The sequence below is a fragment of the Achroia grisella genome, unplaced genomic scaffold (assembly GCF_030625045.1).
Source record: "Achroia grisella isolate CSIRO2021 unplaced genomic scaffold, CSIRO_AGI_Agris_v1 utg902, whole genome shotgun sequence".
Taxonomy (NCBI): domain Eukaryota; kingdom Metazoa; phylum Arthropoda; class Insecta; order Lepidoptera; family Pyralidae; genus Achroia; species Achroia grisella.
In genome coordinates, this window is record NW_026713060.1 from 316,024 (window position 1) to 339,994 (window position 23,971).

General features: G+C 32.0%; 4 protein-coding genes and 1 non-coding gene across 7 annotated transcripts in view; 3 read left to right on the forward strand and 2 right to left on the reverse strand.

Moving 5' to 3' along the window:
• Positions 1-7,963, reverse strand: part of LOC131853442 (neuropathy target esterase sws) — a 46,869-nt gene extending 38,906 nt beyond the window's left edge. The window contains exon 1 of the mRNA XM_059204328.1: positions 7,805-7,963. Within this exon, the coding sequence (XP_059060311.1) occupies positions 7,805-7,906 (102 nt within the window). The 5' untranslated portion in view covers positions 7,907-7,963. The remainder of the gene's footprint in view (positions 1-7,804) is intronic.
• Positions 7,964-9,532: 1,569 nt separating this feature from the next.
• LOC131853434 (RNA-binding protein 1) lies at positions 9,533-14,029 on the forward strand. Of its 3 annotated transcripts, none has more exons than XR_009357988.1 (5): positions 9,533-9,685; positions 9,779-9,987; positions 11,742-11,813; positions 12,328-12,856; positions 13,229-13,318. XR_009357988.1 is itself a non-coding variant. In XM_059204320.1 (5 exons), the coding sequence occupies exons 1-5, from the start codon at positions 9,683-9,685 to the stop codon at positions 13,985-13,987; spliced, it is 438 nt and encodes a 145-aa protein (XP_059060303.1). In that variant the 5' UTR covers positions 9,533-9,682; the 3' UTR covers positions 13,988-14,029. The 3 variants fall into 3 exon arrangements, 2 of the variants coding, with proteins under 2 accessions (XP_059060303.1, XP_059060302.1); XM_059204320.1 differs by lacking the exon at positions 12,328-12,856 and adding an exon at positions 13,981-14,029 and having other exon boundaries at positions 13,229-13,375; XM_059204319.1 differs by lacking the exon at positions 13,229-13,318 and having other exon boundaries at positions 12,328-13,222.
• Positions 10,748-10,882, forward strand: LOC131853487 (small nucleolar RNA SNORA53). Its single transcript, XR_009357990.1, has one exon. It is a non-coding gene; the product is annotated as a small nucleolar RNA SNORA53 (small nucleolar RNA).
• A 2,382-nt stretch (positions 14,030-16,411) lies between the features above and the next one.
• LOC131853472 (UDP-xylose and UDP-N-acetylglucosamine transporter-like) lies at positions 16,412-19,511 on the reverse strand. Its single transcript, XM_059204367.1, has 4 exons — positions 19,244-19,511; positions 18,579-18,700; positions 17,341-17,605; positions 16,412-16,780 (listed from the first exon to the last, which is right to left on the reverse strand). The coding sequence occupies exons 1-4, from the start codon at positions 19,409-19,411 to the stop codon at positions 16,421-16,423; spliced, it is 915 nt and encodes a 304-aa protein (XP_059060350.1). The 5' UTR covers positions 19,412-19,511; the 3' UTR covers positions 16,412-16,420.
• A 1,324-nt stretch (positions 19,512-20,835) lies between these two features.
• The window catches only part of LOC131853473 (uncharacterized), an 85,442-nt gene continuing 82,306 nt past the window's right edge, over positions 20,836-23,971 (forward strand). Inside the window, exon 1 of the mRNA XM_059204368.1 lies at positions 20,836-21,172. Within this exon, the coding sequence (XP_059060351.1) occupies positions 21,118-21,172 (55 nt within the window). The 5' untranslated portion in view covers positions 20,836-21,117. The remainder of the gene's footprint in view (positions 21,173-23,971) is intronic.

Sequence of the window (23,971 nt, forward strand, 5' to 3'; positions counted from 1 at the left end):
ATGTTTGTTACTCTTTCTCTTTCCGCAAAAACTACTGAACAGATTTTGATGAAACTTTACAGTAAAGAGCATATGCGTCAGAATAACACATAGGCTATATTTTATATTGAAATTTAACACGGATGAAACCGCGGACACAGCTAGTATGATGATATATATTTAACCGAAATGGACGGTAGGGATAGGTATATAATTTTAAATATTAATTTCGTGTTTATACACGCAAAACATTGTTTTCAAGACATTCTTATGAAAAAAATTTTAGTCAATCATTTATAAACAGAAATCACAATAATGAAAAATGGTGAAAAAAAAAAGTAGCTACAGTTGTAGCAGAATTGCAGCATGAACATGACTGTGATAATAATTTTACCACAGTGGTAATATACAGGTCAATATGCACCTGACTCAGCTTATAATTACGTACCCAATATTCGTTAAACATAAATCACAATATTGAAAAATGGTAAGACAGAAAAGTAGCTACAATTTCAGCAGAAATGCAGCATGGAAAATATAAATTGTGATAATTTTACCACAGTGGTAATGTACAGGTCAATATGCACCTGACTCAGCTTATAATTACGTACCCAATATTCGTTAAACATAAATCACAATAATCAGCAGAAATGCAATGGAAAATATAAATTGTAATAATTTTACCACAGTAATATACAGGTCAATATGCGCCTGCTCACAATTACGTACCCAGCTGAAATGCAGCATGGAAAATATAAATTGTAATAATTTTACCACAGTGGTAATATACAGGTCAATATGCGCCTGACTCAGCTTATAATTACGTACTCAATATTCATAAATCGTACCATACGAGGTAGATAAATTAAACATAGATATTTTTTAGTCTCGGACAATGCGAACTCAATCAAGGATAATAACGTGGACATTTTTATTGATACCAGCTGTGCCCGCGGTTTCACCTGCATAGATTTGTTTAGTAGTTTTAGCGTGAAAGAGTAACAAATATCCATCCATGCAGTCACAAATATTCGTGTTTATAATATTAGTAAGAAATGTTACTATTCCGTAGATGATTATTACAGTGATGACCAGAAAGACTACAGTTGGAGGGAAAGGAGATTGTTAGTAATGTGGACTCATGACCCCTTTACCAGCATTGTACCATGTCAGGTTGACCTCCACGCGGTTCCCCCTGGAAACAATTGTGATAAGTTCGTGGTGAGGTTGTCACGATGGGCTAACTAACCTGACCTCATGTTTATCTTATCATCCTCCACTGGTGCCCCGCCAGCGTAAACCGTTAGCGCAGGCGGGTGCACCATTCCATTATCATCCGTAAAAAAAATTAAAAAAGATCGATCGATCACATAGTAACAAATCACAATGTTTTATACGATAACTGACTGGTAGAGAATACTTTTGGTATAAAATCCGCCTTTTTAACACGTGTGTAGTTTAATTCGTTCATAATGTTACTAAAGTAAATAAACTATTTATGTGACAAACCAGAAACACCCATCTCTACATATATTTATTCAATGTACACTTACAGAGTAGGTATACAGAAATTATTTTAAAATTAAAACGGAATAACACACAAATAAAATACATTTTTTAATTTTTAAATAAGACGCTTTTAGCGGATTCAACTGTCAGATTTAAAAACTATAAAATGAGAACCAGCATTTACCAAATATATGTATGTTGATTGTTGACTGTTGTTAATTAGTTGTATTCATACCTCAAATATTACTGATAATTTTATAAACTCTTTCTGAGCTGTATATTACGCCGGAAGCGAATCGAAACAGCTGTATAGCTAAATATTTATCGCGTAACCGAATTCTAAATTCAAATTCAACAATTAAAAATAAATATAACAATACAAACGAGATTCACAGACTGGCAATTAACACGTTGGCACAAATGACACATAAACCGTATTCTAAATTCAAAATATGTATCAATAAAAAAACAAACCCACCACTGTAACTAACATGGCGAAGGTCTAGAGACTGTTAAAATCACTTTGGCACAAGCGACTGTTTACGTTTAGATATCACGCTACACTGATCAAGTATCAACACAAAGTCCTTGCGCATGCAACTTGTAGGCACTCTTTGTTGGCGCAAGCAGTATATTTTTTATTGAGAAATTGCGAAAAACATTAATTAGTTCACGTGTCTATCCTCAAGACAGATTCTTTATAGTGTAGATCCGAATGCCATTTTCTTTTCTATCAGGCAACACATAAGTAAATTTATACCAGTAATTGTTTAATAAATGTTATAGTTTAATTCTTATTGATAGTCATCTTCATGTGACCAGTTAGTGAAATAATATTTCACTCTGAAGCACAGCACACAAGTTTAAAAAATCAATATTAAAATATAGAGTATTTATGAATGGAAATATGTATAAATCAGTTTAAGCTACGTATGATTTACCAGAACTAAATCTTCATTAAACGTTATGAATACTATAAATTTTATAAGATTTCGTGTGTGTGGTAACGGCGTGAGATAATCTACACACGTAGTGTCAACATCAGTAGGTGGTCGAGTGTTTGACTGTTTACCGTCCCTGATAAGAATTCAACAATGTATCCACATATAACATTAAAATTAATCAGTTTATTTGTTATAGTAATATTTATTTATTAGTGATTAGGTGTTTTCTTTCAACACCTTTATCAGACCTTGGGAACGAAATGTTCTAGAGAAAAATATATTCCCTGACACACCAATTTTAGCTTTAGATTGTTTCATACTTTTCCCCAGGAAGGGGACTGTTAGCATTGTGGACTAAGGATCCCATTGCTAGCAGTATACCATGCCAGTTTGACCGCAGCTCGATTTCCCCCTGGATACCATCGTGATAGATTTCTGGTGAATTGGTTACATTGGGCTAACTGACCTGAATTCATGCTCATTTTATGATCCTTCACTGGTGCACCGCTTTAGCATTATTTACCTCAAAATGTTGCAACGACTTTAGCGCATTCGTTCACATTTTTTAGATCTTCTTTGTGCAGGATGATAGGCATGGACAGAAGTAGGTGGGTCATAATCTGGTATGGTGCTCCGCAATCACAAGTTTCCTTTGAATCGATACTCAATTTGACTAAGTTATACATACGTTTAATTCTACTATAAATGTATTTATATACACTAAAGACATAATTTCATAAGCGAGTTTAATACTAACTAAGGCATTCCAGCCGCACCTATCTGTGTAAGCTAAAAAAGTACATAGCAAATTGCTAATATTGACCCGTGTTTACACATAGTATTTAAACGGTACCAATGCTTTCCTGAGTTTATGTACACATATTGCGAAACTGTGATATTGCCTACTTTGTCCTTAAAATGAACAATAAATTATAGAAACAACTCAATACCATCAGTTTTCAAACATAATCATAATCGATACATTTAGGAGCTAAGACGCCAAAGAGTTGGCCTTCAGCCGCTCCATAAGTTTTTCCACGGATTTGGAACGCCATCTGCACTCACCCTCTATCGTCCGGTGAAATTGTAAAGGCTAGCTGCGGCCAACAGCATTACAGTTGTACGCAAAAAAAACCATTCCATTATAATCCAAAAATACTCAAATATAATCTTGATAATTAAATAGACAATGACAATTATATTATGTTGTTTATACATGTAATAACATATCAAACAATACTAACAAAAACGTAGGTATTAGACATTTGTACGCAAAAACGTTTAGTGAACTTTGTATTTGATGCTTGTTACATTATCATAACACAGGACAAAGCAGATGATATGAGAAATTATCAAATTCGTCATACCTGCCTCACTTCAACAAGGTCGATTGGTTGCCGAAGGTCACGAGTTCAAATTTCAATATGTATCCATTTTTTTTACTACTATGATGGCATACAACGTGGCTACTGTAGCCTATGGACGCCTGAGACACCATTTTTATAAAATAAAGTAAAATTACATTAATTTCATCACTGACTGATCTATGAATTTAAATTATGAACATATTTTGTTTATTTTATTGTACTATGTTTTTACCGTCATCAAAATAGAAAGTTCTCAATTTGATTGCTCTATTGTTTTTTTTGTAATTCTTTTTAAATCGAATGCGTTATCTTCACAAAAAACAAGCCAAGGACTTAAAACATTATCTATACATAATAAAAATGTCTAATCCCTGTTTGTGTATGAAATATGGAAATATTTTTTTTAAAAGTCGTTTAATATATTATGGTAAGCATTACTTAAAAATTCATGTTTGAACAAACACGCACGAAATCACGGGCTCAGATAGTAGAGAAAAAAAATACTATTTCATACTATAAAAAAATAATTTACAATGAACTTGTGCGTCTACACTCCTTTACAACATAACAATGAAGTTGACAAAACATTAGGGCAACAACCTTGACCATTGTGTAATAAAGTTGGTGTCTAAACCTAATAACGTTGTTATGAGTGATGTGTGTATTCATAAAAATTATCATACATTTATTACTTATGTAAATTCAATTCTATTATGTATTTGTATTTACGACTTTATATAATGTTAAAATAACACTACTAATGTCTGATATGTAGGTACATAATTTATGAAGAATTTGTTAATCATGTTAAGAAAATATTTTTAGCAAATGAAATTTTACACATCAAGTATGTATCTGAAATATAATTAGTGTTTTTCATTATTATTATTATATATATATTTTTTATATATTATTAGCTTAGACAAGCGTGGATGAGTCTAAAAGTTATATATGAGGATGATGCATGTGATAATGATTATTAACAGTGGACCCCCGGTAGTCCGACAATCATTTTGCAAGTGTCGGACTATGTATTTGAAATATAATTAGTGTTTTTCATTATTATTATGATGATTCTTTTATATATACGTATTACCCATACTACGTTTTAGTAGTGTCGGACTAATTTACGATTAAACACTGCGGGCTGCTTATAGAATTTTTTACAAGCGTTGGACAAATTGAGTGATAAAAGTTATATGAGGATGATGTATATTGTCAAAGTAATATTCAATAACAATGATTATTATTATTTCCATTATTTTAAAGAAATAAGTCACTAGCACCAATTATCCTAGTAGTTAGATATGTATTTCTAATTTAATTATATTGCTTTATTTGCATTAATTTAAAGAAATTTTCTAATCAGAAATGATACGATTTATACTAATATTATAAAAACAGAGAGTGAATTTTGTTATAAGGAAAATAAAATCACTGCACTAATTTATGAAATTCTTTCAGTGTTTGAAAGGTACATGTATTATATTGACAGCCACGGTGGTCTAACGGTTTACTTCCGATGGTCGCGGGTTCGATTCCTCTCACGATGCAAACATTTGTATTTATATATATTTATTTGTATTTTGTTTGGGTGTTTTCATTGTATATTATTTTATGTAGTTACAAAAAAATATATCTAAATATTTATATCAGTTATCTAGTACCCATAACACAAGCTCTGCTTACTGTGGAACTAGATGGCGCTGTGGTTATTGTCGAGGGGTTATTTATTATTTATATTATTCCAGAGTGATACAGGCTATATATTATATTAATACTTGTATATACAAAACACTAAAGTTCTGAGCAGAATGGTGCATCACTACTCGTTTATAATTGGCACAGATAGATACAATGTAATATGCAGGTCAGTTTCAGAACACTATCTCTCTACAATTGTTTATAACTATTAATTATCTATACTTTAGGACCAACATATGTATATGCAGTACAGTTATTTTACATTGTAACAATCAATTTAATTTAATTAAACACAATATAATTACTCCACAGCATTCTTATTTATCACTAGCTGTACCCACGACTTCGTTCTCATGGAATTTAACTTTATTTTTCTAGAACAAAGGAATTTTTCAAAATAAAAGTAGCCTAAGTTATTCCTTATCACATCAGCTACCTGCCAAAGAACTCCCGTCAATAACGCCATTTCAGAGATTAGGCGGAACAAACAGACATACAGACAAAAATTGTAAAAGATATTATTTTGGTATATGTACCGTATTTATATTCATATGCATGTAGTAAATAACAGTTATTTCAATATTACAAACAGATAGTCCAATTTTATTTATATGTATAGATTAATCATTAATTAGAGAAACCCCAGTTTATACCTATAAACATTCCCCAAAAATCAGTCTATTAACTGAAAATCCCTTTAGTAGTTTTATCTGTGAGTCATGTAGAATATCATGAACATACAGACTGTATTACAATTTATGTAGATCAGTAATAACTGAATCATCATTTGCTGATTAGTGATTGATGATTGAAGACACATTTGACATAGGTTCTCTGTCCTCCTAGATGCTGGCAGATATAAAAAATAGGAACACAAGGCTGAATATATATCGGATTATACACATAATGTAAATTGATTAAATCAATGAATTTTGTTTTAGCTAGGACAATCATAATAGCATCGATTTTATAACAGATTATCATAAATAATATTATCATTGGTAAATATTCCACTTATACCATTGTAAATGGCCTTATATTAATTAACCACAAAAAAAATATTCAGGATAAGGAAACCTTTATTTGTCATAAAATTAATCCTGTCAAAACTCCATTAATGATATAAATAATGTATAATAAATATGAAAGTTAAAAAAAAATAGAAAGGATAAATTATCAATCTACTCAGAAGAAAGAAGAAAGAAAAATATTTTATTCAGTGCAATGTTACTGTACAACAGAACATTATTATTACTAACTCTTCTGGGCTAGGCGGAGGAAATTGGCCCGATTTTCCTCATTTTATAAGAATATATATAGGTTTGACCTTCTGTTTAACCCAAGAGTCAAACACTCAATCAAAAAGAGGAATATAAAAATTCCACTGCAGTTTTTTTATAAAAACAACTTTATACTGTATAAACCATAATATTAATATTAAAATATGATACATGAGGTGGAATTAATGCTAATGCATTCACAAACAGTCGACCTTTCTGGAATTCAGAGATACTTCATTGTGGTATAACAATAAATATGTTGCATAGAGGAACATTACTGTACATACACTATCTCAGTTAAACTCTAATGCTCGGGATGGTAGAATATTTATTTTAAGTTGCTAATGTTTCTCTTTGGAATCCAATATTATTCTAGTAATAATACTAGCCAGTTCATCCATGACTAGTGCCGACCGGAATCACCTAAGTGCTCATGCATTTTGTTTTTAATATAATACTATATATGTATATCACTCTAGAATATAGTATATTACAAACAATAAAACATTTTTTAAATTGTTCAAGTATTTTTTTAGTTTATCAAAGACAAATGTATTAATAATCAAATGTTTTTTTATTAGTATAGAGCATAGATTTATAAATATTTGAAGAACATTTAACATACTGATATATATTTTGATGACAATTTTCTTTTAAACTGTTGTTATTTTATCAATACACTTACATCAGAGAGCTAGTTTATTAGTTGAAAAGTATCTCAAATTTGGACATCATCCCTGATAAAAGTACTCATGATAGTTCTTTTAATGAGTTAGTTTAAGAATTATAAAAAGGTAGCAGTAATTTTAATTATAAGAAATAAAGTATTCGCAAAAGGCCATTAGCATTGATAAAAACAACTCAAGGATTTCTTATATTTAGATTATAGTTACAATATGTTATCTAACAAATTGTAATGTAAGATCATATACAAATAAAAAATGATAATTATTTTAACAAGATCCATTCATATCACGGCACTCTGTAAACTTAATATTTAGTAAGTATAATAAATCAATACCTGATTCTCTTGAAAATTGTTAGTCCACTCCGATGTCCATGTTGTGACAGCAAACATATCGGATTTGTCATTAATATTGTTCAAAAGACCAACCACGTCCATTTTGAATTATATACAAAATATACTATTAAACATTAGAAAATAATTTCCGCATTTTCAAGCGATAAATCAGCTGTGCTGTTTGACAAATAATAATAGTAATGAATGAATGTGACAAAGAAAAGGGGAAGGGAAGTAAGCCGTAGGAGGGGAGCTATGTCATTCGGTCCTTCATATTTTTTGGTGGTTTTTACGGCTCTGGCTATCAATCTTTTAGAGCTGTCTCTTATTCTTTATGCAATGACATCAAAATCGCAATAATAAATAATAAGGGATCAGAGAGTTCTACGGCAGAAATAGTCTTAACATGTTTATCATTTGTTAAACCAACTACACTTCTCGCATTCCAGGGATAAGTAATGGTGAAGATATGTTGTATGCCATGCCTTCCTTATTAGTTAGTTAATAAACTTGATTATGACAATGTTTCTTATCAAAAAAATATTTATAAATCATACAAGGATTGACTGACTTAACTGGGTCTAATGTACTCAATCACAGTACTGAAAAGTAAGTAAGAAAACAAATTTAATCATAAGAAATTGTTTAGGCCACCACCATCGCCAACAAGCACACATAATTCATTGTGTAAAGAAACATTAAATATATATATTTTATAATATGGCTTTTCTTTCGGTCTTAGTTTTTAAAGTAGTTAACATTATTTGAGTGTTTGTATTTTAAACAAGAAAATTGTGATTGTAATCTTTTAAGTAAAACATATATTTTTTTCACGCAAAAGACGATTGTGGGATAAATGACAAACATTCAGGAATCCTCACACACTACCGACCTTATTCGAATTAAAGCTAGTCCATATGCAGATATCACAGAATGATATCTGATTAAAACATTAGATATTTTTAACGGAATTCAAACAGCGTAGCCGATTACATTACACATTTTAATCATTTAAATTTTACAGTTGATAATAGTAACACTGATTTCATTCATTCGTTCTTAAAATACTAGTGGTGCCCTCAATTGGTTACTTTTAAAAACAAAAATAAAATATTACTCGCCATATCTATCGTTTTGGATTGTTATCTTCACATACTACCCTGAAAAACTCTAATGGGTATATTTAATTATCTACTCTATAATTATATTCAGAATATAATATATTAATGATTTTAATTTATAAATTAGATTTGTCAATTAAAATCAATAATAAATTATGACTATAATGTTGTTGATTAAAATAATAATCATCAAAAAGGAAATAAATTAATTGTCACCATTTAATCGACAAACAATTTATATATTCCGTGATAGCAAAACTTGTGCTATGTATTATTTAATTATGCTTGTGCTATGTATAATTTAATGTTTATTATTTTCGTTATAAATTTAAAAGTGCAATTACAGTTTAATAATGATAATATTAATACTAATAAAAAATAATGTAAATAAATAAGTTTTTATGGTCTGTACATATATATAAATACAGAACAACAACAGCAGTCTATTCTGTATTTATTTATTTCATTGATAAATGTAATATTAATCGATTAAAGTATTCGAGTTATCGTTACAGACTGCCTTCATCGCACACATCACTATTCTCTTCTATCTCGTCCTTTCTTGTCATTCGTTCCTTTTTTTCTATAATGATACTTTGATAGTCATTCAGTTATTGGATATTCAACTTTCAACAGTAAAATACTGTTTTCTATTTCTCTTTGTTTTTTACGTCTAATTCTCTTTTTAATATATATTATTAAATGTATTGCTCTTTACAATTAGCTAATCATCAAATATAGTTTATTCTTACCTCACATGGTAAGTAAGTCGCATGTTCTTCAACAAATTTTAATGCATGAAAGATAACGCCAACATGGCGTCAATGTAATTGCGTTCTTTCCTATTTTCTAGATGTCGCGCTATCGTGAGTGGGATCTCTCTTGCAAAGTATACGTCGGAAATCTCGGAACAAATGCGTCAAAATACGAAATTGAGAAAGTATTCTCTAAATATGGAAACATACGGAATGTGTGGGTTGCACGTAACCCGCCAGGGTTTGCGTTTGTAGAATTCGAGGATCCACGTGATGCTGAGGACTCTGTGCGTGGTCTAGATGGAACGTAAGTACTTTAATATTCCTTCGTGTAAGTTATCGATTTGTTATGTGCATCAGGATGGGCGCCATGTCTTCGGCCATTTTGGTTAGACATTTGACCCACATTTTCAACCAATTTCGAAAGGAGGGATTTCGCACATTGCTAAATTTTATGTATTGATATAATAATGTATTGATTTTAGACGTACATTGTAACTTTGTTTTATGAATAATTTAATAGTTTTCTTAGTTTTAGTCTGATGAAAATTTATGTAGGATGGCATTTGTAATTAATTTTCTTTACTATTTGTTTATTTGTATTATATTATATGAACACTAAAATAATTATCTACTGATCAATTAATATATGTGGTTATGTAAATATTCTGTATTTTTACATAAATTTAACACTTAACCATCATGTTAATTAATTAATGATTAAATTCAAATCAAGTTTTTAATGGTGTTATGGTGTGAGACCCTGGTCTCACAAACCTTTAAGGCTTTTAATTCTGTAATATAAAACACTTCAAATTCTTTGAAGTATTATTAATTTACGGACATGCATCCTGGAAAACAGATAAATATAAATTATACACCAAATTTGAACACTATTTTAAACTTCACATGTGTATTAAGCTATTTGTTGCATGTTTATTTTGAACTGTTTAGAAAATGATTTTGATAAAAATTTAATTATAATGAGTTTGTACGTCCTATACACAAGTATAGGAGGGTAAATCTATTAGCAGATTTCAGGCAGTTAGAAATGGTATTTTAGAAATTGCACGCTCCTTAGATCCGTTTCATTCTTAATGTGAAACGCTTGAGTCATAAGTGTGCTAGATTATGGTACCTCCATCTTGAGACTGAGACGTGGCATTCACTGTTGATGGCACTTGTCTTGAAATGGGGAACATTTTAATTATTTAATACACTCCTAATCCTTTGATAATCAGGACTATCTAGTCCCAAGCTAAACAGAGCTTCTGTTAGTTGTACTCACCACTTATAGAAATATTTAAATATGTAAAACATTGTAAATATGCTCATGATATATATATATATATATATGTAATATATAAAACACCGAAACCACTATAGGGACAATTTTTTCTCTTAGATAATTAAATTAAAAATTAAAATCCTATTACACTCCACCCCTATTTACAGAGATATGTTTTCTGCTCAAGTTAAACAGTTGGTCTGTAATAGTGGTGGCAGGGGATTGGTGGTAACTGGAAGAACCACTATTTATCAGCAATGTGCTATGCAAACTCAGGCAATCTCTATGCTGAAACTATCATACTTAACTCCTGGTGTATTTCTCACGGACCTAACTTCTTGCTCATCATCCTCCACTGGTCCTGTCAGCATATACGCGCAGGGGAATAATTCCATTAGAACTTATTAAAATATATATATATATATATATATACATATAACATGGAGTTTGTTACACTGTACAGCTGTAATATTATGCAAATTTAATTTAAATAGATGGTTTTGTGATTTAGCACACCACTTTTCTTCAGACGGTTGCGGGTTCTATTTCTCTCATGGTACAAACATTTGTATTGAGTATGTTTGTATCGGTCTGGGTATTTCCTATGTATATTATGTATGTATTTACAAAGACAAATATTATCTATGTATTAATATCAGTTGTCTAGTACCCATAATACAAGCTCTGCTTAGCTTGGGAATAGATGGCGCTGTGTGAATTGTCCTGAGTTATTATTATTAAATATATTTATTGTTATTTCTTTGTCCATTCAGGCGGTGCTGCGGAACGCGTATTCGCGTTGAAATGTCCAACGGTCGCACCAGAAGAGAGCGCCGGTACTCCAGGTATAAAGCCTTTAATATTTTTTCTAAGGCTAGTAATAAATATATTGCTGACATGTTTGCATATTATTTTCTGAAATCAGTGTTTATATTAGGATACTTAATTAGGAGTGGAAGTTTTCTGTTTAGAACTTTTCCACTCCTATCACGCAAGAAGTGTGGTTTAAGTATTTTATTATAATTTTCTTTTGTTTTATTGAACACATTTTGTAATCAGTTTTAAAAATATTGTTTTTCTTTCTAGTCAAACCATCATGCTCTTAGTTAATACTTGACAAAAAACACCAAGAGGAGCTTTAGTTAAAAATAACTATAAATTTACATATCCTCAATCCTCATTTATATGACACAAACAGTCAATAAGTATTGCATATCATAAATAATATGTGAACATTGTGATTTTGTTAAATATTATTTATTTTATTAGATAAATGCAATTGCATTGTTATTTCTAAAGTAATAATAATAGAAACGTAACTTGAGAAATTAAACGTGGTGGGTGTTGGAACGTTTACAGGTCCATTTTATCAACCAACCACCAACACACCGACCTCACCACATCTCTTCACCACAACTACGGCTCGTTAACCAATAAGACATCCGCGGACGCCGATCGCAACAACATCCCGCTCAACTTCTGCGATCAGCTCTCCAAACTTCTACGCGCAACCGAAGTCTCCAACTGCGTCCTACTGATTCTCCACACAGCCATTACCTAGTCCCACCCTTATCCGAACCTGGACATGAATTACGCATTTGAGAGCCACACAGTAGTATCCTGTAACCATCCTGATTGTCATGCAAATTCCTGATGCTTCACCGTCTGCACACACTCGTCGTCAACGAAGCACCGAGCTTGAATACAACCTTACAACGATCTGCTCCTAGTGTTGCCACAATCTCTCTCGAAACTCCCGGCTAATGCCACCGTTCGTCGGAGGATTACATTGAAACTCATCTTCGCCTCAATACAAGTTAAAATCCCTTCGGCCTCACAGCAGCCCCACAACGATCAACGACCTTCTTCGCAGGCTCACCATGTTTCGGTACTTTTTGCATCCTATACTTAGCACTACCTTACCTTACCTTCTTAGCAATTAGTGTATTTTTGTGTTGGAGAAGTACGTGTTAACAACTAGGTCTTATAAAATTGGTAATATAGATATTAAAGTTTAATTAAATCCCAAAGACTACATCATCTTACACGATTTCCGGCCCGTTCTTTAAAGCATTAAGGTGTTGATGATACATATTAATAAAACAATATTAGTGTAATGTTTGAGAATTAATATACAGATAGTATCCGCCGTAATTGTTCGTTTATTAAATAGTAATGGTAAACAATCTGATGTTAATATTGATAGACATGTTAGAGTTGATGGATAGTTTTGAGTATATCTAATTTACGATTCTGACAGATCTCGCAGTCGAAGCCCGCGCCGGCGTTCGTATTCGCGCGGCCGCTCGGGCTCCCCTCGTCGCTCGCCATCAGTTCGCCGCCGGTCGCCATCGGTGCGTCGTTCGCGCTCGCGTGAAAGACGTAGCCGATCCGATAGCAAGGGCAGGTAAGGTTAAAAAAATATGTAACATTGAGTGCATTGGTTTTAAAACCAATCAAGTAACACTTACCAGAAACAGAAGTGTAGGTATGACGGACAATTTATATTAGGTCTGTGTCTGGCCTGTCTAGGTTTTTCTTGGAGACTACAGCCAGAGGTTTTTAAAAGCACATATTGAGGGTTTTTATGCATAATAGTGAAATGATCAAATGACACACCGTTATTATGGGTGATAATGAAATGCTGCACCGCCTTCGCTAACAGTTTACATTGGCGGGGCGCCAGTGGAGGATGATAAAATGAACATGAAGTCAGGTCAGTTAGCCTATCTTGGCAAATGACAATTTACAACGTGGTGGTAACATCTCTGGCGTTGCTGCCGTCTATAGGATATGTTTACCGTTTACCCTTAAATGACCGTATGTTTTTTTTGTCATTGTTTTGATATAAAAATGAATTTTGAATAATTGTGTGTATATGTATATGTATAGAGTTCATATTAAAATAATATTTTACTTTCCTGATACCTGATTATTTTTTCTGAATTGAAATAAATTTCAATTTAGATACTGTAGTTGACTCTCCTATATTCTATATATTTTTTGTTTCAGATTCTAAATTATGGACAAGGATGAACAAAGAAACATGTACAATATGAACTGTATTATAATGAATGGGAATGAAAGTGAATTGTGTTTGTGTGTAAGTTTAAATATTTTAAAAGTAACATTGCTCGGAATTAATTATCTATAATGGATGACTTTTATTGCAGTTCAGAGAAAGTTCTGATATATCTATAAGCTATGTAAAGCAGTGTAAGCACTACACGTAACAAATTATAATTACACTCGATACAAAGATGTTTGATAATAAGAAAAAAATGTTTACCTTCAGTGTTGTTTATTGGTAGGCATAAATAGGCATCTCCGTACATTTATCCTGTTAAAGTCATCTGGTATTTAGATAAATTTGTTTTCTCCACTCATTTGCAAATTTGCTTTGTATAAAGTTTACTGCTTTAGGTACGAATTGTATGTCGCTAATTATTCATAACTTAATCACGTATTTAAAAGAATATATGACAATTCTATAATAAATATAGAATTATAAACACCGGTGTTTTATTTATTGTTTTTAATATTCATCTAGAGTTGATACGACGCAATGACAGGATAATTACAGGCTGGTCATAAATCTTCAACAACAATTTTATAATAATATCTCGGCACAGCGCCATCTAGATCCAAGCTAAGCTGGGCTTGTGTTATAGATACTAGGCAATAATATAAATACATACATAATATAATAAACATAGAAAACGCCCAGACCAATACAAACAATCATAAATACAATGTTTGCTGGAGGAATATTGCAGTGGTTGATATGTTTTAAATTTAAATAAAAAGAATATTCAGATTGTATTGTACGTTGATTTTAATAGCGACGCCACTGAATGTTCGAGAAGGAGTGCAAAATTGTATATAAAATATCATCGATGTTCTGTGCCTGACGTTCGAAATTTGAAATTTGAAATTTTATTTTTAAATAAAGTAAAGGGCTATTTGCGATCGCAAACATACAATGTTTGCACCGTGCGAGGAACAAACCATCGCCCATTGTACCTGTAACTGTAAAGCCCAATTTACACTCAGCCCGAGTGGGCAGGGAAGTGAGCAGCGTGAGAGTGTAAACGATACTTCCCATGCTATTGGCGCAGCCACTCCCTCTGCCCGGCGCTCCCTCGATTGTCGGTTTTTGGTGCGCGAGTCAAAGGACTGGCAGCGTGTGTTTACATTCAGACCTCTCGCTCAGTTGTCGCTCGGCAATATTTCCAGCAGCGCGAGTGGCAGGGGAAGCGGATGAATGTAAACGGGCTGCTAAGCCGTTAGACCACCGAGGCAGTCTGTATATGAATAATAAAATAAAAACAAGAATTACAAACAAGACAATATATTATAAAAAATAATTAACATCAATATTATTTTTATTAAAAAAATATTTTCATTTAATATATTTAAAGAGATCTCATAAAATTCTTCCCATAATATTGAATAAATATTATAACAGATCTATATAATTAACAAATATATTTACTTGAAACCAACTTTTTAAGTACTTTATGACTTGCCTACCCACTCCATTTTAATCTACAAGTAGTATAGGTTTTCTATAAATTTTATACAGTTCTTAGGCTTTCGACATATTTCATAAATAAATATTTGAACGTAAAAAAATAATAATTTATATTGGAACGTTAATAATGTAATTCACTAGTACACACTGTAGTTGTATTAACTTATAGAGACAGTTCCTTTAATATAGTAAAAGTAGAAAACATGGAATAAATTAATAACAAATAGTAATAATATTCCCAGGACAATTCACACAACGCCATCTAGTCCCAAGATAAGCTAGCTAAAGCTTGTGTTGCGGGTACTAGATAACTGATACAAGTACATAGATATTTTTTTTTTCGTAAATACATACATATTATACATGGAAAACAACCAGACCGACACAAACAGTTATACTTGGGGGGAAGGGAAGGGATTGTTAGTAATGTGGACTCATGACTCCATTACTAGCAATGTACCATGTCAGTTGACCTCCACGCGGTTCCCCCTGGAAACCATCGTTATAAATTCCTGGTGAATTCGTCAAAATGGGCTAACTGACCTGACCTCATGCTCATCTTATCATCCTCCACTGGTGCCCCACCAGCGTAAACCGTTAGCGCAGGTGAGTGCACCAACCCATTATCATCCATAAAAAAAAAAAAAATTATACTCATGAATACAAATGTTTGTGCCGTGCGAGGAATCAGACGAACCAAGACGAACATCAGACGTAAAGCGGTGTGCTAGACCGCTAGACCACCGAGGTCGTCAATAATATATTCTGTCCGAATATTTTGCAAAAAAAACATTGGTTAAATTTATATAAAATAGAACAGTCTTTTTACATAAATTTTAATTTAGTGATTCATGATAATAAAATATTTTTTATGTGTTAGAAGATTAAATTCGTTATTGGTTTTATTTCCTATGTAAATCATTTGTCCTTCAAACTAACAGGTCTTTGCATTTTTCGCTTAAAGAAATCGAAATAAATATAAGTGCCGACAACTACGAATACTGTACCGCACACATGTAAATAAGTTAAGTTGTTCTTAAAAACTATAGTAGATATTAAAAGTGATAAAAATTTCCTTAGCGTTAATATAAAAGTTACGGTCACAGTCGTTTCCTTAGTGGCCAGTTCGTGGACGGAGTATGTACAGTAAAACTGAGATACAATGTTTAATGCTACCAGTATCCATAAATAGGACGACAGGCTCAGCGCTGATTCCTGAAGTTGAGGATATATTCCAAGGAAGAATGGGAGTGGAATAGCGTGCGTGTAGAAAAGCATCTGAAAAAATATTGTATTAGAATGTAATGTACAAAATGTTAGAATCCTTGCCCAAAGTTTATAGGTGGCATATATATAGAGCGCTCGCTTTTCTGCGGTTTCACTTGCATGAAATCTATAGCCTGTATTATTCTGATGTTTATAAATTAGTTGCTATATTACTTCAAACTTTCATCAAAATCCGTTCAGTAGTTTTTGCGTGAAAGACCAACAAACATCCATACTCTCCGTCTTTCGCGTTTATAATATTAGTAAGAAGTTTAAAAATAAGAAGAGATAAAATTTGTCATCAAAATTAGCCTTTTTTCTAATTATTTAAATGATGTTGGCCACGTTTCGTTTTCGTCTGACGAATAAGTGATTATTATACAATGTATTTATATATGATTTTTTTTTTCGGACTACACTAATGGTGGCTGAAGCAACTGCAGTTGCAGATGGCACTCCAAACCCGCGGAAGGACTTATGGAGCAGCTGTAGGCCAGCTCCCTCCTGACTGATACAACTTTATACTGAGGGTACCAGTGAAATGGTGTAAATAACATAATAATTATATTTACCTCATCAGGATGTTTCCCATACTTTGAATAAAGCATCTCTTGTTGCAATCCAGTAAATGCACCCGTAATTAATGTAGACAATAGTATGGCAACCCCAATACACCAATATATAAATTTGCCTTTACTTTCAACAGTTGGTGCACCTCCATACATAGCGAGGGCAACACCAATGCTTATTAAAACAGATCCAATGGCCTTTGTCATTTTTGGATATTGTTTTTTTACACAACAGTAAACTAACATGCTGGCTGGAGATGAAGCTGATCTGTGGAAGAATAAATTACAGAATAAGAGGCATGGCATCTCAGTCATCTGGAATGGAAACATATGAATATCACAGACTTTAGATGATAGTGTTATATTTCTAGTACTGATCATGTACATAGATGATGGTTATCAACAACCATCAGCTTGTTTTTCATTGCAATTACATAAAAAAATCTATTACAAATGCTACACAGCACTAACTAGTCGCAAACTAAGCAAATTAATAACAACTGATATTCCTACAAAAGATTTACAATTGATAGTAAGTCTGCCATGGGTAACTCAATCGAATCAAATCAAAATTCAATTATGTTTAAACATAACTGCTTAGTCTGAGGATGTTTATTAGGGTTTGAACTTCTGAAGGCATATGAAACTATTCTTAACTCCTGAAACCAGTGAATAACAGGCTCTCTATAATGCTAAAAGATCTTTTATTTATGAGTCCTAGCCTTGAAAAAATATTAGGAGTAAAATTTCAAACTTACAGCAACTATTTTTTTTTTAATAAAGGGTTTTGATTTTTTTAAATAATATATTAAATGACGGCTATAATATTTAGCAATTTGTAACTCAAGTTTAAAAGAGTTTTTAGCCTTATATTAAAAATCAGGGTTTATAAGCTATATGAGAATAAACTGAATAGTCATATTAGAGTTTTAATGTAAAATTGTATAATTCTAATTTATATAGTGGCACACAATCAACTGATACTCACTAAAAACGCACAAATCATGCAGTCCAGGATTACATCTAAACATATTTCTATATATGTATATCCAAGTAGTTTAAAATTTATTATGTTTACATAGTATAAAATGTCCACTGTCTATTCCATTACATCTGTTAAACTATGCAACGGATTTTAATGCAATAGATAGACGAATTCAAGTAGAAGGTTTACATGTATAACACATGTATACCAGTGTGAAGTCGGGGCAGGTGGCTAGTTATATATAAATATGATATACCTTATAATCATATGCAGCGTGGAAGGCACATGCAATGCATATACATAATTGTTGGCAACACTTGTGATGAAAAATAATGTAATCAGAAATGCATACTGCTTCAATGGTATTTTCGGTTTTACCTATAAAGAAACACTTTGAATATTATAATAGATATAGAAGTTACTTATTTTGTAACACATTAGATTTATCGCACATGATCCATGGTGCCATCCCCATTAATTACAACCTAATTTACTTTTTGACAAGCTAGGTATTTTAAAAAATCTGTCAAATAGTTTTTGAAAATGGATAACACATTAAAAACAATTAATCAGTTCTTTCCACTTTATAGTACATACTAAATGCTATACCTTCGCCCAGGTGCTCATAACTTTGTGAGTTTTGTATACTTATTGATGTTTTGTACTTGTACAGCCTGTTACTAGAAATATTGTATTTGAACAATGTCAAATTATTTATCAGGACTTCATGCTTATTATCCTTGAATAGTGCTCCGTTAATTGTATACGCACGATTAACGCAGGTGGATCTACCATTCCAACATCATCCAATTCAAAAAAACAATTAAAGAATTTCTCAATTATTTTCTCATAACTTCGTAACAAAATCCGCTCTTAATATAAAATTGGTATGAATATTAAGTGACTTTTATGCATAATTACCGTGCCAAATTTTGTAGTAAATATAAAACCTTGTAGAGAAATAAAAAAGAATTGGAGGAATGTTACTAAATTGGCACTATCAGGTGTCTTTGCCATTAATATTTCCATAAGAAAAGCACTCGCGCAACACCCGCCAAAAACTTTCAACATATTTTCTATAAATTTCATTATTTAGATACTCAGAACTACCGTTTTTACTTATTATAAAAAAAATCAATATTTAATAATATTTTTAAAAATTATAAATGTATTATATATTCGGCTATTAATTATCATATTGTCTAAAATATAAGTAAACAAAGTTAACAAAACTTTATTGAGCAGATTTGAGCAACGTATCACGTATTGACACACGGATTGACGGAGCGACTGATAGATTTAAATAGATTGACATATGGAATGGTCAGTATTCAGCTGGTGCAGTATGTGATAGACGCCGGAATAAACAAAACAAAAAGTAATGAGAGATATAAAAAATTAAAGATCCCCAAATATGGCGCTAGTTCCAAAGTTAGTTAATCACTGATGTCTAGAATTCGGGGTAGCTCAAACAGCATCCTAAAAACTGTTGCGAATATACCTGATTCTCCGCTCCAGAGGCACTGGATAACGTTGCATTGTGGAAGTGCTTTTGGACACAGATATATGAATTAAATATATCTACGTATATGTATATTATAAGTTACTAACACAATATGGATGTAATCTGAATTAAAATTAAATAAATAAAATATGTTGCCCCAATACTCTAATTTTTTTTGTCTTCTAAATCTTGCCCATATAGAAGGGCTCAAATTATGGTATTTGAGCCCTACCTACAACCCCCGGAGGATGTTACCCCGTAGTCCCAACTCCAGGTCATCTTACACCTTCCTAGGTGGGTGTGAATGACTCGGTTAAGATGCCATCTGTATTTTATTTCCATCGATAATACTTATAAAATAGAGGGGAAGATAATTATTAGTAATGTGGACTGATGATTCTATTGATAACAATGTACCATGTCAGATTGACCTCTATTTTGTCACGATGATGGGCTAAATGACCTGCCCTCAAGCTCATCTTATGATCCTTCACTGGTGCCCCGCCGCGCTAGTGTAAACCGTTAGCGTAGGCCATAAAAGAATAACTATAAAATATACCTGTCGCTAATATACTTGTATAGAATAAAATGTCTAAAATATTATAATTAAGATATAAAATAAAAAGTCTGCTTTATGGGGACCAAGAGCAGCAATAGTGATGTACAATGTCAGGACGACCTCCACGCGGTCTAGAGAACATTCTTTAGTGTATTCGTAACGATAACAGATTCGATCTAACTTGTTCGTATTATTATCCTCCACTTGAGCCCCGTCAGTGTATATCCCTATAGCGTATACCTACCTTCACTGCCACTAAAAAATTGTAAGATAGAGGTGAGGAGAGGGTAGTCACAGAGATGAAATTTCGAACGACGTTATACATTCAGAAATGAATAGAGCCGTCGAGCACAAACGTAGAACAACCGACGTGAACATTGCTCGAAACGCAGCTTGATTTTGATAAATCTACTATTGTGAACGTGTTGATTCTTCAGTCCGTTGGGTTGAGTTTGTCTCGAATGGTCGTGTTTGCGTTGCCGTCTCTTGAAAAACGAACGTGTCGCGTTGTTCGCGTCAAAATGTTTCGATGTAAAGTTTTACATCAAAAATCTTAGTGACTTGGATTTAACGACTGATATTTTGTTTTTTAATTTTAGAATTACGTGTTGTTTCATATTTTGTGCTGTGCTGACGAATACTGGGCTTAATAATTACAATCGAGTGCACAATGCAAACGATTTTGAATTTTATGCCTACGTCTTGTGTGTGTGATTTGGTACTGTTAAAAACATGTTGTTAGGATTTGTTGTGTTTTCTCTTCTAGTTTTTAATACCATCCAGACAGGTAAATGATTTTATTTTTTAATAAATGTTTATTTTATTATTTATTTGGAGATTGATAAATATCGTGGCGGTATGACGTGTGGTTATTTTATTAGCTTGTTCAAAATATAAAAAAAAATGCCCTAAATCCAAACCGAAAACGAAACTCATCTTTATTTTTTTTTATCAATATTACTATTATTATTTATAAATTAGGAACTATTACTTTTGTCATAAAAATAAATATATATAGGTACTTATACCTCTCTAAAAATATATCATTTTTAAAATGACAAAATAGTAAGGTAGGTACTTATATAAAAGATTTAAAATTACACTAAAATTTCCTAAAACTAATATTAAGTAAACTACAAAATGTGAAAGTTTGTTTGTTTATTTGCTTGTTACCGCATGGCATGGCGGTTTGACGGCATAATTAATCGTTATGAAATTCGACATTCATGTACCTAGTAGGTACAAACCTACTGGTTTTATTTATGACGATAATGGAATGGTACCCTCCCTGCACTAACTGTTACGCTGGTGATGCACCAATGTAGGATGGTAATATGAGCATCAGGTCAAGTCAGTTAATCCATCGTGGCAAATTTTTTATTGTATTTTCTAACAGTCAACCATTGTTAGTGCAAAAAAAATTGTTGGTGCTGCAAAAAATAATCAAAAATAAAATAATTTATCACGTTGGTTTCCAGAGGGAACCGTGGAAGTTAAACTGACATGGGCCATTGCCAGCAATAGAGTTATTAGTCCACATTACTAACAATCCTTTGCCCTCAAAAACCTGCTGGTTAGGTAGGTAAATGTTCGGTGTGTAGGAATCAGAAGGACAGCCTATCACACATAGAGTACCTTCACGGAATTCTTATTCTTCTTCGGTTAAATCCTGGTGAATTTAATATAAGAAACAAGCTACATAGTAATATTATTATAAGTTGTGTAATTCAAATTGATATATCTAACTTACCTAAATAATGTTATAAATGGAATATGTGACATAAAATAGGTAAATGTTCGGTGTGTAGGAATCAGAAGGACAGCATATCACACATAGTACCTTCTCGAGGCTATAATAATAAATAATATATTTATTACGCCACAATCATATACGGGTCTTAAATATTTTTTATAAACAATTTGTGATTGTCTGCCTGGGAAGTGACCTAGGCACGAAGCTTATATACCTAGTTAAGCCAGTAGCTGTTCATGCACGGGATGTTCATTGAATGTCAGACCTCGACATCTATGCATATAAGTATACTGGCTTTGAAAAAATCGGTTGAGTTTATCGCTAGTTCTTAGTTGCAAATGTATACTAAATTAGACGGTAGTGGAAAAAATAATAATACAAAAAACTTGACGTTCATAAGCGGGTAAAATGTTCTACATGATTGATTTTTTATTTGATTTGATATTAATTTATAGATAACTATTGTTGACGTGACATTTTTTAATGATTTGATATTATTCTATTAATCAATAGCTAACATGACGTTTTTAAATAAAACATTAGATACTATCTAATAGGTCTTGAAGATAGTTTAAAAACTTAAATTTTGCCTTAATGTGACTGAAACCGGCCTCGGTGGTCTAGCGGTTTAGAACGTAGCTTTACTTCCGATGGTCACGTGTACGATTCCTCGCACGATACAAACATTTGTATGACTGTAAAACATTTGATTGTATTGTGTATAATTATATAGAAATCACCCAGACCAAATACAAATGTTATATTTTTATACAAAAAAAATGAATCTAAGAAATTTATATCTAGTATCTATAACAAGCTCTGCTTAGCTTGGGACTAGATGGCGCTGTGTGATTTGTTCAAGGTTATAGAATAGAATAGAAATTACTTTATTGAAATAAACTTAAGATTTAAGTAGTTTGAATATTCATAGTTATCCTTTTTTAATCTACTTACCGGAAAGCTGTCTCATCACAAGGAGAATATGAAAGAAACTTGCGTGATGCGTGTGTCATTATTATTAGGTATATTAAATTTTGCGATCCATGTCAAAAGCATTGGCAAATGGCATAAAATCATAAACTATGATTGTGTGCCGCGTGCGTCATCATTTTGTAAATTTTCATTGTGTGGAGTAAGGAGAATGAATGCATGTAAGAAATCGATAGAAGTTCATTGCAGTTCATATAGTAAGTCTAAGATATTTATTACGAATCCGATCAATAAAACGTGAACAAAAAAATATTTTCAATACATCGTGTTTACTTGAAGTATTTTGTATACAGGTGTCCCGTAAGTAGTGGACCAACGGATTATGGGGGGTAGTGAGACTTATTATCTGCCAAAACTACTAAATTTCATAGTCCTAAGTCTTGTAAGTTACTAAGATATGCTTAGTTTTCAAAATGAGGTGAAAATATCATCCATGTAAGCTAAATATGAAATTCTACCATACTTATATGTTTTTTATTTTATTGTTATTTTTATTCAAGGTAGTTAAGAATACATAAGTCTTACTAATTAAAATGATATTCAAGTATATTGAACAACAACAAGAAAGTTAGAACATAAACTAGATGCAAACTTTACGTTTAAAAGTTTTCTAACTGAAATTTGAACAAAGCTGGTGTAAAAAAATGTATCGTAATGTTTTGAAACTATATTTTAAATACATCTACATTTCATACTAATTCCAACTATCCACTACTTACGGGTACTTATCCTGTATAATGGAAAGAAATAAAAACATTAATTCAGTCAGTGCTTATAAATACTATAGTAACAAAATAAACCGCAACAGATGGACTCGTGGTCTCATTACTAACAATGTCATCG

Bases quoted from the DNA above. Each gene is read 5' to 3' on its own strand.
- LOC131853434 (XM_059204319.1), top strand. The intron at 9,988-11,741 runs GTAAGTACTTTA...TTGTCCATTCAG, and splicing joins GTGCGTGGTCTAGATGGAAC to GCGGTGCTGCGGAACGCGTA. The intron at 11,814-12,327 runs GTATAAAGCCTT...GAACGTTTACAG, and splicing joins AGAGAGCGCCGGTACTCCAG to GTCCATTTTATCAACCAACC.
- LOC131853472 (XM_059204367.1), bottom strand. From the start codon at position 19,411: ATGAAATTTATAGAAAATATGTTGAAAGTTTTTGGCGGGTGTTGCGCG. The intron at 18,701-19,243 runs GTAATTATGCAT...GTTTCTTTATAG, and splicing joins TTACTACAAAATTTGGCACG to GTAAAACCGAAAATACCATT. The intron at 16,781-17,340 runs GTAAATATAATT...ATATTTTTTCAG, and splicing joins ATGGGAAACATCCTGATGAG to ATGCTTTTCTACACGCACGC.